The sequence below is a fragment of the Vicia villosa genome, unplaced genomic scaffold (genome assembly GCF_029867415.1).
Source record: "Vicia villosa cultivar HV-30 ecotype Madison, WI unplaced genomic scaffold, Vvil1.0 ctg.000567F_1_1, whole genome shotgun sequence".
Taxonomy (NCBI): domain Eukaryota; kingdom Viridiplantae; phylum Streptophyta; class Magnoliopsida; order Fabales; family Fabaceae; genus Vicia; species Vicia villosa.
The window spans coordinates 445,643-463,837 of record NW_026705260.1 but is presented as its reverse complement, the minus strand read 5'-3'; the positions used below and the strand labels follow the sequence as shown (position 1 = coordinate 463,837).

General features: G+C 32.2%; 2 protein-coding genes across 2 annotated transcripts; one reads left to right on the top strand and one right to left on the bottom strand.

Moving 5' to 3' along the window:
* The first annotated feature begins 1,661 nt into the window (after positions 1-1,661).
* Positions 1,662-4,323, top strand: LOC131629444 (uncharacterized). The gene has a single exon (XM_058900230.1). It carries the CDS (start codon positions 1,741-1,743, stop codon positions 3,997-3,999), a length of 2,259 nt encoding a protein of 752 aa, XP_058756213.1. The 5' UTR covers positions 1,662-1,740; the 3' UTR covers positions 4,000-4,323.
* A 1,926-nt stretch (positions 4,324-6,249) lies between these two features.
* Positions 6,250-9,395, bottom strand: LOC131629445 (basic leucine zipper 34-like). Its single transcript, XM_058900231.1, has 4 exons — positions 8,356-9,395; positions 8,166-8,256; positions 7,915-8,041; positions 6,250-7,183 (listed from the first exon to the last, which is right to left on the bottom strand). The coding sequence occupies exons 1-4, from the start codon at positions 8,970-8,972 to the stop codon at positions 7,020-7,022; spliced, it is 999 nt and encodes a 332-aa protein (XP_058756214.1). The 5' UTR covers positions 8,973-9,395; the 3' UTR covers positions 6,250-7,019.
* Between the last annotated feature and the right edge of the window lie 8,800 nt (positions 9,396-18,195).

Genomic DNA, 18,195 nt, shown 5'->3' with positions numbered 1-18,195 from the left:
ATATAAAAATCTTTAGACCAATAGTAGATTTTTTCCCGTATATTATTTTTGAATAAAAAATATTTGGATTATAAATACCATTTTTCATAAATAATTGACTTTTTCTATATACAAATATTATTTTTATTTAGGTATCATTTACAAAAATATTTAGATCAATATTAAATTTTCGTATATAAAAATATTTAGATTAATAATAGATTTTTTGAATAAATTTTTTCCGTATATCATTTTTGACTAAAAAAATATTTCGATCATAAATACCATTTTTCTTATATAAAAAAATATCAATAATAGATTTTTTTTTAAAAGAAAGAAGTGAGAAAGTGATGAAAGAGAAAAAATTAGAGAATAAAGATAGATTTGGTAAGTTTGATAAAATATAAGAGTTATATTATTTTAATAATAAAATTAAGAACTTTCTGGTGCAAAGACCCAAAAACCACAATTTTAATGTGGTGGCAAAAAATCAAATAAGAGTATTTTTGACTTTTCCACAACCATTAATTTTCTTATATTATAGATTCCTTTTTAATTATCTGGTTTTGAGTTTAAAAAAAAACTTAATTTTAAATAAAATCATATATTTTAGAATTCCTCATCAATTTTTCCGACAATGTTACTAAAAATATTTTAAAAACGTTTGGTTTTGTATCCGCATTCTAATTTATATTCATTTCTTTAATATCTATAACAAAAATATTTGACATTAATTCTAATTTATATTCATTTCATTAAATATATCAAATATAAAGAAAGAGTTGGTATATAAATCTTTTTCTGTCAAGATTATAAATAAAATTATAAGTTATTTTTTATTTAATAAATGTTCTTTTTTTTTGTTATTGGATATGTAATTTGAATTAAATATTTTTGCTGTTTTTATTCCATTACATTAGTATTTTTGATTCGGTATGAGTAACTAACACAAATATGAGAAATTAACGACATATATGTGATAAGTAACATTAATATTAATAATATACATCTTTTGTACAAATTTTTCTTTGGTAAATCAAATTAAATATATATTTAAAGTTAAATAATGAGATTTAAATGTGTTGCATTGAATTATAATATCTCATTTCATTATTTTTTGTTTCTTGACTTATATAGATGTTATAATTTTTTTTTGCAATTTTTTATTTTGATAATTTAAATTTGCAATTTGAATCATGCTCATAAAAAGGCGGGTAGACATACTAGGGGTGGGAGGCCATAAAAATTGTTGATAATGTGCGTCTGCGGAAAAAAAAGGCGGATAGACATACTAGGGGTGGGAGCCCATAAAAATTGTTGATAATGATAGTACACAATAACTACATTATTTAATTTTTATTTATTTTTTTACTTTTTATCAAGACCTATATTTTTTCAGAGTTAAAATTATAATCAACAATAATAATTAATTATCTCTAATATTATTTTAATTTTTATCCAACATAAATTAAAACAACTACAAATTGATAAATTAAATTAATATTGATATGATAATCATATATATTTTAATATAATACTTTAACCATAACCATATTATATTTATTTAATATTTATACCAACTTTACGTGACCCGTGCGGGCGCACGGGTCCTTTACTAGTTTTAAATAAAATCATATATTTTAGAATTCCTCATCAATTTTTCCGACAATATTACTAAAAATATTTTAAAAACGTTTGGTTTTGTATCCGCATTCCCTTTTGAGTTTGAAATACACTGTTCTCTTCTCTCACAATAGCGCCATGACCAACCCAATCGCCGATGTTCCCAACGAAACCCTAAACCCTGAAGAAGAAGCACCACCAACCCCACACACCGATCCTCAATCCCCTCAAGCCCTCCAAAACCCCCAAATCGAAAGCATTTCCACAAACCCTAATCCAGATCACGATACAGTCATGGAGGATCCAAATCAATCCCAAATCGCCGATGATCCTGAACCCGACGTTCCAACCCCTGCAACCACCACTCGCCGTGGAAACAAGCGGAAGAAAACTGGGTCGAAGCGAACTGCAATCCAGAAAAAACGATTCGAGGAGAAATGTCAGACTATTCTCGAAACCCTAAAACCCATTCCTTTCAAACCTGCTAAAGCTCTCGACTTTGACAGCCACCAGAGCCTTCTGGAGCGTCTAGGGTTATGGGGTTTTGTCCACATCGAGTTTGATTCTGTTATTCGCACTGATCTACTCGCTCAGCTTATTGTTAGCTATAACCCCACCGGGAGGTGCAGTTATGTTAATGATATCAAGGTGATGGTGAACCGTGCGGAACTCGGCCGTGCTCTCAAGCTTCCGAAGAAGAATCCGGCTAGTGCTGTCCCTGTCATTGCTGTTGATGAAGTTGACAAAGAGGATATTGATTTCCTTAATCAATTGGTGTCAAACTGGATGCTTTTGCATGATGATACATTCATCATGACAAAGGATATTATGCAGCCGATTAACTTTGTCAAGGATGGGACTTTCGAAAAGGTTGACTGGGCAGGACTGATATGGAGCATGTTAGAGAAGGAATTGAAGGCACCTAATCCTGCAAACTGTTACTATGCCTCACATTTGCAGCATTTGATTAAGTCTCAGCACAAGGAGCTGTTGGAGGAAACTCCGGTGGAGGGTGAAGGAGAAGAGGGTGTGGCAAAGGATGAGGAGGAAGAGGGTGAGGCAAAAGATGAGGAGGAAGAAGAAGAGGTGGCGGTGATAAGGGATGAGGTGGATGGGAGTGGTGATGTGAGAATGGGTGGGGTTGAAGAGAGTAAGGTTCGTGAGTTGGACGAATCCAATACTGAGTTGAGTTTGAAGCAGGAGGATAATGTTGAGACTTTATCGGTGGAAAAACAGCAGGGTGACGAGGAACAAATAATGGATTTTGAGCAGTCTAAGGAAGAAGAACAGGAGATGTGGCTATTCGATCAGAAGAACTGTGTGGGGGAGCCCTCTTTGAGGCCGTGTCAAAATAGTGATTTGAAGGGTATGGTGAACTATCGCCAAGTGAAAGAGGATGTGGAAGAAGAAGGGCAGGAACAAGAGGAGGAAGAAGAGGATGAAGATGCTGAAGAAGATGAACATGAGGGTGGGTTTCGATTGTCACCCAAGTTTCCTATGGAGGGATTAACTTCTGGGGCCGAGAGTCCAATTCAAGGGATGGAAGCACAGAATCCATTTAGTTCTGGGATTGATCTCCATGATAACTCAGTAGGAGATTTCCTCTCTGCAAGGGATGATCCTCAAATGATGACTGGGTCATCACTTTTTGGTAATGGACACAAGAGAGAGATTGATCTGGATAATCATAACTTCCATCACACTCTAAATGGAAGTAACAAGCGATTGAGAAATGATAGCCCATGGAGTTCTAAGCCACTTGACTTTGAAGGTTGCATGGAACAGATGGAACATTGGATGGGGAAAGCTAGGATGATGTATGCATCGAAAGATCAGGCTATTGAAGAATCTTCAATGAATCAGCAAGTTTTGCTTGAAGAGTTACAGAGGCGGGATAGCATGATTGAGCATTTGCATAAAGCGAAGATGGAAGAGACTCAGAAAAGACAGATTGAGGTATATCGGCTTGAGAAGGAACTTTATATGATGCAAAGCCTTGTGGAAGGCTACCGAAAAGCCGTGAAAGAAACACAAAAGGCTTTTGCTGATTATAGAGCACGTTGTCCACAAGCTGATGAGCCACTTTACAAAGATGTTCCTGGGTCTGGCGGCCTTGTTTTGAGTGTGACGGAACTAGAGAAGGAACGCCTGAAGAAGGAAGAAGAGGAAAGGATAAGGTTGAGAGAACTTTTTAGAGATTTTGAAAAGAACTGTAAAGATATTGAAGCAAAGTGGATGGGGGAGATGGGTGTACTGGAAAAACATCTAAACAAAGTTGAATCCCTAGGTAACCAATTGCAGGCTCTCGATGAGAAAGTAAAACATTTGAAGGAAGTGTACGCAAAACTCAAGATTCCTCTTGAGACTACTCCACTAAGTGAAGCAGAAGCTGCTTAGTAAGGTTTAGCTTTTCTGTTAGAACATGATTAAATTCAGTCCATACTAAGTTTGAGGCCCCAGTTTGTTTATGTTTATGATGTACAGAGCTTTATTTTAAAACTGAAACCTTAATTTCTACCTAGATTTGGTGGTTATTTTCTTTCTTGGGTCTAGCCTAAATTCTGTTGTAGTTCTACTTGGTATGTTACTTTTTCTAGACCAAATGGTATCATATTAGAAGAATATAATGAGATAGGAATCCTGACTATGAAAATCCATTTGGGATCTTCACCATGGTTAATTAATGTTACAAACTGTCAGTAATTGATTTAATTTAGTGCATATCAGTTTTCTATGATGGTTGCTACTTGTTACTATAATCCTATTTAGCCACATGTTACAATGCTGTTGCTTTATGTCTTAGTCTTGTGCACAGCTACAGTCATGGTTCAATTAGGAGGGTTTCAGACAGCATGCTGTTATGCTGGTTTCCCTTTAGTGTATATTAAGTGATATATAATTGTTTGAAGTAAACGTCAGCATGATTATAAGTTAGGAATTTTAGTTCTTGTCCAATTTTTACCAGTTTGGTAGTTTTAACGTGTATCCTTAAATGGTCAAACAGAAAATCCATTGAAGTCAGTTATGGTTATTTCTTAGAAGCACTCTAAGGTTGTTTTTTAGAAAACTCTGTCTTATGTTATTAACCTTTTCAAATCAATTATTACTTCTTTTTCAACTAAAGAAAAGCCTGATCTATTGTCACAGGCCTCTTGGAAAAATCAGGTGTTAACCTCAATATATATTGGACAAGCAATAGTTTGGCATTGCTATTCATATAAGCTTAAACTGTTACAGTGTTTGGTTACACGTTTTTACTCTCAGACTCACGTTTGCCACAGTTTCCAACACACTTTTTTAGAAGCTCCAATGCTTAGTTTCTACATCAACGTGGCTTTTAATGTGATTTGATTAAATTTGACGCTGTCCCAAAGACATACTTAATCTTGAATTTATTAAGATTACTTCATTTGTAGTCGGTGAAAATTTTAGCTCCTTGCGATTGTACTGTTATATGTGGATGGAAACTCACGTCCCTAGTTTTAACCAGAATTATCAATAGCATGCAGTAGTGCTGTTTTAGTGCTGATGTTACCTGCTGTGAAAACCATGGAGCATCTATGAGTTGTTGGACAATCTTTTTTGGGATGTTTTGTGATTTCACCTCTTTCTTGTTCATAAGAACAACCCTTTTCTTAAAAAAATATATTTTTAAAATTGTTTAAAGTTTTATGCATGTGCTGCCATTCATTGCCAAGCTCTGGTATACTCACTTTTCTGTTATGTATGGTACTTTACTGTTTGATTTGTTTGCTTATCTCTTACTCATGTTTCAATTGTCTCAATTCTCAAATATTCCAATTCTCAAAAGTCTTTCAAGTAGAAGAAAGATCTGTGCATTCTTCTATTTCTGCTTTGCTCCTCAACTGTGTTGTTTTATCTTTTAAAATTTTAACCATCCTAGTCCTCATTTGTTCTACTTTATTTTGTCTGTCCACTGTTGTGATTGTTTTACCCTTCATGTTTTCCGCAGCCAAGGCATCACTCACTTAGTGTTGAACTTATTTATTCCTTCTTGCCTTCTGTTGTTATAGCTTGTCTCTTTAGCTGTTCATAAAAAAGGCTTGTATCTTTAGTTTAAAGTATGATTTCTTATTACTCCCTCTGGTCCTTAATATAAGAAAAAGTTGACTTTTTAGATTTGCTGAAGAAAGAATTAGCATGTCTTTTTTAAGAGTTTGTTTGTAGGATTGATATATATTATTTGACTTATATGACCGTTTTCAATATCTGCGACAGCACCAGATGTAATGGTGTTGTCGGATACACTGTACTAAGGTTGATGACTTAGCAATGGTGGCTCATCAACATTGTATTCAGTTTTACTACTTGGAAGAGATAACCTGGTTATGAGGTAAGGCTCATGTGGGAGGAATGTCCTGTGCATTTGTTAGTGTATATACATTGCTACTTAGATGTCTGCATTTTCTTTGATGCTAGTAAAAATCTTGTGCACTGAGTTTTGCCGCACACACAAGTTGGTGCAAGAGTTTGTGATTGCAGAGTTAACTACCAAAATTTTATTTCTCATATTATCACCAAAAAATGTAGAAATTTGTGAGAAAAATTGACCACTCAGTTTTTCTCTGATGCATCTAGATTGGATAGGATAATACATCTTCCTCACATGCATAGGGACCATATTTTAGAATTATGACACCAATTATTCAATCCACAACTACTTTCAGAAATTTGTATAAAGAAATATCTATAATATCCTAACATCACCCATTCCTTGTCCCATTCTAGCTTCTTGCATCTGTCACTATTAATTCATATAGGAAAACATGATCAATCCTTAACACCACAAAATGGTGCAACATTCAACACTTTCACCATATATACACAACGAGAATTGATGAAAATATTTACACGTGGATTAACTTTTCCAATTATTTTGTCAAAGAAAAATGATTACATCCATGAAAAACAGCAATATTAATAAGAGCAGTACAAGAAAACAAAACTCCACTAGTTTCTGTTTTCCAACTTGAATTGAAAAACACCATGAAAATTTGAAATGAATGCAAAGACAAGAAATAATAGTAACAAAAAAAGAAATAAAAGAATCTCCAACATTACATTACATAAACCCCATCTAGTTAAAGCAGACACCAACACCATCAAGTACTGTTTCTTTCTTCTCTCTGATATTGATATCACTGAGTGTTGCACATGTGTCTCACTGAATTCCAATCATACAACTTTGAGTGGTCCCATTCTTTAAAGTAAAACACATCACGTGACTGCCACAGTTTTGATAGCAAAAGCTTACCACTAATATTCTGCCTAATAAAATTTCCCACCATCTTTTTTTTTGCTTTTACCTTCATTACTCCTTCTACCAAAACTATGCTGTTTCTTGAATAAAAAAAGAAATCACAGCATAGGATCATGTGAACTATAGTAGCTAGGTCTCAAACATTGATAAGATGTTCATTTTCAATGTGAGTATCATTATCACAAGGTGGTTTAGGTGATGGAGATGGTGACACTACTGTAGTAGCATTACTCTTGATGTTTTGTTGGTGATACACTTGTCTCAGCCTCTCTATCTCCCTCTTCAGGGCCTCTTGATGAGCTGCATTATTAATTATAATAAACTATTTTTAAATTTTAAGTACTAGTAGTAGTAGTAATAATAGTAATCTTAATAACTACTTGTTGCAGACACATCACATGGTGATATCAGACAGACAGCATTTTAATATGTGCAACTGCATGCAAATGCTTTTACTAAAATCAATATGAATCTGTCCTACTCTCTAATAATTGCTCTCTTTCAACTCTTCTAAACTAGTACTAGTCTATTGAATCATGTGCCGTACTATGCATAGTTCCACCAAAAAGAACCTAATTCCATTGGTATTCTAATATAGTTTTTCATTAATTAATTACTTAATAATTGTCTCCTAGAGAGAATACTGAGTTGCAATTGCAAGCTTAGTGGTACAATTGTAAAGTACATGTCTATAAACTAAATTGTACTTTCTTTCTATAATTCTATCTAAATTTTAACATGACATACTGATAGCAAAAACCACAGATTACTAGTCACATACATGACAGCAAGGTTTTAAATAATAGTCGCGATCGCTTAAAGGCTTTTGCGATTTCGATCGGTACCGGTGTTGCGATACTGATTGCAGTTGTCAGGGTGTGAATTAACTATAATTTCTTTTTTTTTTATCATAAAAACGGTGAATAACGGTATCGGTATCGACACCTTCCGATACTAATGGACTGTTTTTTACAATGTTGCATGACAGAAACAGGTGAAATGAGAATAGTTTAGGAAGAGAGAATAAGTACCATCTTTGAAGATTTTGTCTTGGGCAAGAGCTGCGATTCTTTGCTTGAGAGCACTGTTATCAACATTTAGAAGCAACCTCTGATGATCCAGAAATGCAACTCGTGGTGACAGTACTGATACTTCTGCCTTCATTCATCAACACATTCATAATTAGTTCAAACATCAAACAAAATTAACAAATCATATCATTAATATATTAATTAGTATATACTTTTGTATAAAATTTAGTTACCATCATGTATATATATACCTGTAATGAAGTCACACTTCTCTCAAGCTCTGATATGTATTGCAGTTTCCTCACTCTTGATCTCTGTGCAGATTGTCTATTTGCCAAGATTCTGATAACAAAACAAACCAATAATTATAATCACATCAATGATACAACAAAATAAGCCATGTATGACAATTCTGTGACATGAATAATGTTTGAATTCTACCTTTTGACCCTCTTGGGATCAGTAATTTTCTGACTTGAATAAGTTGCTGTGTTTCCATTAGTATCATCCTCATCATCATTGACGACTCGTGCAATTTCCTGTTTGCATTCATCGAATTCATCCTCATCAGATTCATGCTTCAATTGTTTCTTTTGGTGATACTTTTCATCCTCCTCGTCCTCTTTTTCATCATTGATGCTGTTATTATCAGAAGGAGTTGAAGGGTTTGAGTTAGAGGACAATGTAGCCGCTACTGCTCTTGCAGGCGCCTGCATCATGTTTTTCCCAGAAACCTCATCCACACCAAACATAGACATCAGTTGCTCATCATCAAACCTTTCAAACTCGTTGCCCCCGTCTCTACCGCGACAATGCTCCATCATTGACGCCTCGATGAAAGTCACAGAATCACTCGCCGACCGTCTGTGAGCCCCCCGTCTGGTGGAAGAGAAGTCGAGAAACTCGTCCACCCACGAAGGGTTTTGTTGACTGTTGGAAAAGTTTGAAGCATTGAGTGGTGAAATAGCTTTAAGGTTAGGCATTTTTTGATGAGGAGAAAATTCAGGCCAAGGTTGTGTCATGTTTGGAGTTGGAACTTTGGGTGGCAATTGAGCCATTTGAAAGATAAGCTATAAACTCAATAACCAAACAGAAACTAGCTACAATGGAATAGACTCAGCAAATGAATGTGTTGATGTTATTTATATATATGCAATGTGTGAGTGAGTGAATATGTATTATTGTGTGTGTCAAGTAGACAAAACAAAATGAAGAAACATGTGTGTATGAATGTGAAGGAGCCAGAGAGAATGTTAGAAAGGCACAAGAAGAAGAACAATATGAACTGAATTCAATATAATAGTGATATTATTATTTATTATTGTTTTGGGGATTGAAATGACAATAAATAAAAAAATAAATGTGTGGGGGGTATCTGCATCTGCATGTAGTAGGGTCACATGGAGAAAGGAATTGGACAGCTATGAACAGCTGGGAAGGAAGGAGAGGAGAAAATGTTTTGTGTTTGGTCTCATCAACTCAACGGTATTACTTGAAAGTCACCAATGTTTTGTTTATTTATTGTTATTATTACTACATTGATGATGATTAATTAAGACTAGTGGGAATCAGCCACCACGTGCCCTTCTGACCCTCTCTTTAGTGGGATGGATTTGGGTTTGGGATGTCCTTATAATATCAAAGTTGAGTTAATAATCTTGTAGGGTCACAAGACTAAATGTGTTTTGATTAGATGTACATACAAAAGTTTTTCTTTGGGGTAAATTAGATGTGTATTTGAAATTACAATGTGTTTTGTGATGTTAGAGTTTAAGTTTAACTTTTGCAAATAGAGAATAATCAACATTCTCTTCGAGTTGGAGTCTATATATATCATACACATCCATCTTACATATATAATCAAGATTTAAATTTTCACACAAGATTTAAATTGAATTTAAGTAAGAGAGTATTCAATCTAACATCAAGAGTTTATATCATCACAATCACCAACTGTAACAGCCTACTAATATGTGTCTAGAATCATATCAGCAGAATACTAATAACTGGTACTGAGTACATACAAAAGTCAGGAATAATAACATAAGATGTATACATTTTAAATCATCTTGAAGATGGATACAATGAATATATCTACACAATGATAATAATAATACACAGCGGAAGAAAAGATCAGGCACAGTCTTCACGGCATCTGGTCAAAAGCTCTTGATCCAAGCATCTAGCAAAACTCGATCTTGCATGGTACCTGAAAAAATAATAAGATGAATGGGGTGAGATTACTAAATCTCAGTGAGTTCCCCTATCTTATGGGTTCTCTCGGCTCTACAGGGTACATACATCAACTACAGATCCCTGACTTATATCATCACAATCGCTAGAAAGAATATTCAAATGTTTGAATCTATCACAGACATACATTTATTATACAATAAATCATTATAAGCAGATAACATCTATCAACATGTAATTCTAGAAGGCGATAAAACTTAAGACATGCAAATATATGCTGAAATGTAAAAGGATAAACAAAGAGAGGTTAAACACAATGTTTATATTGGTTTAGCGTGTTCATTCTCATTTTGCGCCTAGTCCAATCTTCAATGGCAAACCACTAAAATTTCGGTAGGTCATCCACAATTTTGCAAATTAATACACAATTTTTTTGGTAAAACGAATAATCAAGATACCATTGAACACTTCAAGTCAACTAATAGTTAAGCCAACATAGGTCTATATCTGAATTTTCCTTCCAGTGTTGGAGAATACTCAAAAATCTGAATTTCCCTTCCATTGTAGGAGAATACTCAAAAATTGCTAAATTAACAGGATCTTCACTTGATCTTGAGGCAAATGCCTTGCTAGACCCAAAGTATTGCTCCAAGCTTTTGTCCTGCATTAGTCTTTACTCGACTCCATTGGTTCCTTGTATGATCATTTGTTATACTCAAGGATCTTGGAAACTCCAAACTTCGTTCCACAACTATCTTCATTAGGTACTACTGAAGTCTTCAATGAAGCAAAAAATAATTTTTTTTACTAGAAATAAGTCTCCAAACACCATAATCACAATATCGAATATTCAATCTAATAAACACAAAAATTTCATAAAAACACTAGTAAGATACCCGTGCTTCCGCACGGGTAAATTTATTTAATATTGTATGAAATTAATTAGATACATATAAATTTTTAATAAATGATTTAATTACAAATGAAAAATATTATATAAATTTAATTATATTAAATAATTATATAAAAAAGAATTTGAAAGATGAAGATAAAAAAAATGAAATTTTAACATTTAAAAATAAAAATTATCTCTCAATTTATAGTAATTGTTGATTAAAATAAAATAGATACTTTGTTGATAATGACCCGTGAAATAAAAAATTTATTTGATCTGATATAAAATATATTTAAATACAAATGTAAAATGAAAAATAATCATATGAATTTAATCGTATTAAATAATCTTTAAAAAAAATCGTGAAATGAAGAAAAGAAAAAAAATTTAAAAATAAAGATATTATCTCTCTAATAAAAACAATGATTGATTAAAATAAAAAAAGTATTATGTTGATAGTGACCCGTGATATTACAATATTTTTAATTTTATTAAAATTAAAAAATAAATTATTTTTTAGAGTTGATACATAAATAGAGAAAAAAAATTAAAATGAAAGTAAGAAAGTGTGGGAAGAAAATTTGAGAGAAATTTGAAATTTTAATTAAGAAAGAGAAAGTGTGTAATGATCGATTAAAATAAATTAAATATTGTATTGATAGTGACCCGTGAGATAAATAAATATTTAATTTTATTAAAGTTAAAAAAATAGATTATTAATAATTTTTGTGATTAAATGAAAAAAAATTAAAATGAAAGTAAGAAAGTGTGGGAAAATGAAATGTGAAAGAAATTTGAAAATTTAAGTAAGAGAGAGAAGAAGTGTGTTGGGGAGAAAAAGTTGGTTATTGAAAAGTTAAAAAGTTGGACCAATGAGAGGCCGACAATTGGCGCTTGGTTATTGAAAGGTTGAAAAAGTGATATGTGATTTTGTTAGTTACCGAATTGCCCTTTTTTATTTGTAAAGAAATTTTTAACTAAGGGCATAATAGTCAGATTGGTCAATCTTTTATTAATTGTTTGTATAGTAGATTAGATATCTTAATGTATCTTGTATCTACTACTCACACTCAATCTTTAGAGTTGAGTACCATAACAATGAGATTTCTTAGTTCAACTTTGAAGGAGATTGACTATCTTGCATAAATCCACACAACTTCTAAACAAGTCTAACTCAATCAACACACTATATATATTTATGGACTTGAGAGAAAAGACGTGAAAGAAGAAAACTCAAGGTTTTCTAGATTTGTGAAAGTATGGATTGAGATTACTTTCAATGTTGAACACCAACTGGTAACAACCATCTATGATGTATTAACACCATTGACCGTAGTTAGCATTTTTGGAGAGAGTGACAAAAATGATTTATATAGATGCAACAGGTTGGACACAAAATAGGTGAGAAAATGGACAATTGATTTGAGTCAATTATAAAGTCATGATTTGAATTTAAGAAAAAAATTACTCAAATCAAGGTGATAAATATGGAAATTACTTGTTTGATTCGGATAATGATTTAATACATGTGATTCGAATCATGAAATCATATGATTCAAATCCTAGTTGTTTTTCAAAAGTCTGTTTAATCATGATTCGAGCCATACAATATTGTGATTCGCATTAAAGTGGTATGTGATTCAAATCAGATACATCTTTGATTCAAGTCATTTAGACAATGTCAAAATGCACATTTCAATTTGAATTTTTTATTCAAATCAGCCATATGCTTTATATAAATCAAGCTTCAAAATTCACTTTTTAAAATTTTCTAACTCGTGATTCAAGATGCACATAAATTGACTTTGATCAATTTGCTTAAGCTAAAAACAAATTACAATGGATTCAATTCTAATTAAGGGTAAGGGTTGACTCAAAATACAATTCTACCACAAATAATCAAATTACAAATAAATCGACAAAATAAAAAAAAACAAATTACAAACACCAAAATACTACAAAACATAAAAATACAAATGAAATGTACTTTTACCAACTGGGCAATTTCAACATCCCTTTTTTGATGTATAGAAAATTTGAGATATTATTTGAATAGAATAATTTGATTTGATTTTGATTATTGATTTTGATTATTGATCATCACACAAGAGATACATGAGGTCTTGAGACAATTGTTACATAAGATCTTGAGCTCTCAATCACCCCATGTATTCAACACTTAATGTGTGTTAAAATTTGATAATTATCTCATAATACTTCTCTCCCCTTGACAAATATAAAAAAAAAGATACAAGTAACAATACAAATATAACACAGAACACCAAAAGAAATCACATCGAAATAAAATCACACTATTTACTAGCAACACAATTAACCAAAACACACATATCACATAAATTATGCAATTGAACACAATTTTAATGCAATTTTAGATATTAATTGCATAAAAAATATGATTAATAGATACGATAAATACCAACAAAAAAAAAAAGCTAAAATGGATAAAACGCGCCATCATACATTATTAACAAAAACACACACAAAACAACAATAGTTAGAAAAATATGACAAAAATAAATGATAAATATCCAAAATTAATAGAAAATTAAAATGGGATTACATGCAATGCTATAAATGATAAAATTATGGGAGTTGGAAAGGAAATTGGTCATCTCATGGAAAATCAAAAAGGTTGAAAGATAAACCCAAACCACATGTAGTCACAACTTCATTCACAGAGGTCAATAGGGCAGTCGATCATTCTCTCTCGCTTGGGCTTTTGCAGCCATCTTCTCATCATGATCAATATGACATTATTTTCTAGCACTTTCATCTTCCTCTTAGTGTGATTCCATTTTCTTAACATGAATAAAAATCCTATCAAAACAACTGTTGATGCAGGCTTTGACAACATGTGACCGACTACTAGATGAGGCGGGACCAGATGGAGTAGTAGCCTTCCAGGGAATGCAACTTTCAAGCGCTTCCTCACAGACACTAAATCTATCTTCGTATATCCTGAGCAAGTCATCTTGATAGTGATATTCTCCCTTCTAATCCTGGTAATATTTCATTGGCTTTGTCACATGTATATCAAACTCCTTTATCACTTCAACGAGATCAACTTTTGCAGACAAGATACCATTCTTTTAAAGGATTAACAAAATGAATGAGGCGTAGAAGAGAGGACAATTCATATTCTCTTTACGAAACATTATCTAGTCAATCACACAGTTGACTTCATATTGGTTGAATTGTAACCACATCAAGAGCAAATCATTATCATTAGCCGAGGCCCAATTTTTTGCTTTTCGGTAGAGAACTGTCCTAGTAGTCCAATGCAACATCGTCGTAGTTGGGTAAGAATATGGATACAAAGAGGTCTAAAATAGGGGTTGAACATACCTTTTCCCTTTAAGACAATTTTAAAAACATTTTAGGTCTAAAGTACGAAATTAGAGATTTTAAAAAGCACATAAGCAAAACACAAAAACAAGAGAGCTTGGAAGCATCTCAATGAATTAAACCAAATGAAATAATACCCAATGTTACTAAGTATTTGATTGCTTCTAAAGCAAGCCAAACACCAGACAACCAAAACTTCTTTAAACGAGCTATTTGAAAACACTTCACATAGGTATTCTATCAAGACATAATTAGATTCATGATACTTCAATGAGATTGATACACCACAAACCTAAGATTATACATTGAATCTCTATAAGAAAATTATATCTTATATGGCATACAATCAATGTAATAATGAGCTATTGCAATAGCAAAATAATGAATACTAGAAAATTAAAAGAGGATAAGGGAAGAAGAAAAGATACCCAGAGATATATAGTGGTTCGGAGGTCGTCCTTGATTTTTCTACTTCACTCTACAATGGTGTTGAAAACCATTGGAAAATAATCACGATCTTCCACTATTTTGATAAATTTGATTATAAGTATTTTGGTTACAATGAACTATCAAACAATAATTCCCTCTGTTGATGCTGGCACTCAACTGCAAAAAAAATCAAGATCTCTAAAAGATCTTGATCCAATAACCTTGATATCCACAATAATCCTGCTCCAAGTATTCACATGTGGAAATCCACCTGATCCCACCGATCTCATGTCAGAGTGATTTCCATTGTCTAAGCGTTGATTAGACAACACTCAACTTTGTCTGCGAGCAATCTTTCTCCAACTCCACAAAAGATGTGCAACTTCCATCTCTGCCTTACGGACATTTGATACTTGAACTTGCCAAATTCTTCCTTTGAGTATAATTAAACTCTCCTCTTAATGAATAATAACAAATGCCAAACTGCATTCAAGAAATGATATTTGCATCTATAACACACAAAAAACTTCACACAAAAACATTAGACACCCTAATGTACCACTAGTTTATCTCAATACTCGTTCTTTAGATATGAAGGTCCTTAATAATGGAAAAAGACTAAATATGAATATGATGAAAAATTCCATAATATCAAAATCACTCTATAAGCATAAGGTGTTAGTCAAGGGTTTGAATGAATGTGAATTAAATATACACACACAAGGTTCTCTCAAATTTATAGGTAAATGACTCTTGGCTTTGTTTGTTATCAAGATATTGATTAATCAAGAACAACATAACAAGTTTAATCATTTCCCTCTCTCTAATTCACTCAACACAATAAAAAACTGCACACAAACAAGATGCGACAAAAAGGAGAGTGAATATGACATGAATTCATAATCAAGAAATTGTTCTAGAGAAGAAGAGAAAGAATCGCGGTGATGTGTATATACACACTAATAAGTGAAGACAAAATCACTCTTTGTATATAAGGATTTACCCCATATGTTTCACTCACTTGTTACTTTCACCAAAGAAACAACTATTTAAATCAAGGATGAAAAATGGGTCTTGAAGCTTTGACTCAAATCAAGTGAAAACTATGATTCAGATTAATTTGAGCAGAGCCCAAATATAGCTTCATGAAATCAGTTGATTCAGATAAATTGTTACACTTGATTCAGGTCACATGAGTTTATGATTCGAATCATGTCTATTTTGTGATTAAAATTAAATGGTCGTGAGGCAAATCTCATTTTTTACACAACTTTTGATTCAAATCATAAATTACACTTGATTTGAATCAAATGACTGAAAATCCAGATTTAAGAGTTCTAAATTGTCATTCAAGCTACGCTTGATGAAACGAAAAAACTAGCAACTATCTAGGCTAAAAAAGAAATAATATCAAGGATCAAATACTATTATTAAATGAGTAAGAAGGGTTCTTAGAGATACAACAACACAATAGCCAAAGCTATTAAAATGAAATGCGAAATAAAATAGAAGCACTTGATTATATTATCAAATTACAAATACACAAGTAGTAAAATGGCTATATCAAATTGACAAAAACATCAAAACAAATATGAAATATATAGAGAATAGTAAGTAAAACAAACAATAAACATATAAAGATATGGGAGAACTACATTGACTTTTGAACTGGATGAATCCTTTAAATTCATCTTACATCTATAATCAATCTGAGGTGCATGTAAGAGATTGATTGAATATTCGATGAATATCGTAGTTAACTAGGATCATCAGAAATTACAACAATTGAAAAAGATGAAATTGACTAAACAAGCAATTCAATAATTAACACAATTTAATTTTAACACAAGATTTAAATTGAATTGAATTAATAGAGTATTCAATCTAACATCAAGCGATTACATAGTCGTAATCGCTAGAAAGTATTCAAATGTTTGGATCTATCACAGACACACACTTATATGATAAATCATTATAAGCAGATAAAACCTATTAACACGTGATTCTAGAAGACGATAAAACTTAGAACATGCAAATTTATATTGAAATGTAAAAGGATAGACAAAGAGATATTGAACACAGTGTTTATAATGATTTAGTGTGATCATTCTCAATTCGCGCTTAGTCTAATCTTCAGGGGCAAATCACTAAAGATTCGTTAGTCTTCCACAATTTTGCAAATTAATACACAATTTTTTTATACAACGAATAATCAAGACACCACTGAACACTTCAAGTCAATTACTCTCTCCATCCCTTTTTAACTGTCATTTTAGAGGAATTTTTTGTTTCTATTTAAGTGTCGTTTTTATAGTTTAATGTTATAATTTGTCAAGTATACCCCTACTTTCTCAATAACTCCCTTAATTAGTAATTGAAAAAGATAGTGATGATTGAATTTATTTAGAAAGAGAAAATAAATAAGGATACAATAGAAAAAATAACTCTAACAATCCGCTATCTTTGTTGAAGAGCTTTATGGTAAAATGACACTTAAAAAGGAACAGAGGGAGTAATAGTTAAGCCAACATATGTCTAAATCTGGATTTCCCTTCCAGTGTAGCAGAATACTCAAAACTGCTAAATTCACAAGATCTTCACTTGATCTTGAGCCAAATGCTTTGCTAAACCCAAAGTTCCACTCCAAAATTTTGTGCTGCAGCAGTCTTTACTCGACTCTACCGATTTCTTGTATGATCATTTTTTCTACTCAAGGATCTTGGAAACTCCAAACTTTGTTCCACAACTACCTTCACTAGGTACTACCGAAGTCTTCAATGAAGCATAAAATACTATTTTTTACAAGAAATCAGTCTTTAAGCACCATAATCTTAATATCGAATATTCAATCTAATAAACTCAAATACATTAAATTTCTTAATGTACCTTGTATCTAACACTCACACTCAACCTTTAGAGTTGAGTACCATAACAATGAGTTTTCTTGATTCAAGGTTTAAGGTGATTGGCTATCTTGAATAAACTCACACGACTTCTAAACAAGTCTAACTTAATCAACATACTTTATATTTTTTCTATAGGCTTGACTTGAAGAGAAAAGGCGTGAAAGAAGAAGACTCAAGGTTTTCTAGATTTGCGAAAAGTATGGATTGGGATTACTTTCAATGTTGAACACCAACTGGTAACAACCATCTATGACATATTAACACCATTAATCATTGTTAACATTTTTGGAGAGAATGAAAAAAATGATTTCTATTGATGCAATAGGTTAGACACAAAATATGTGAGAAAATGAACAATTGATTCGAGTAAGATCATACAGTTATGATTTAAATTTGAGAAAAAAATTACTTGGGTCAAGGTGATAAAATAAGGAAATGACTTTTTTGGTTTAGATCTTGATTTGATACATGTGATTCGAATCATGAAATCAT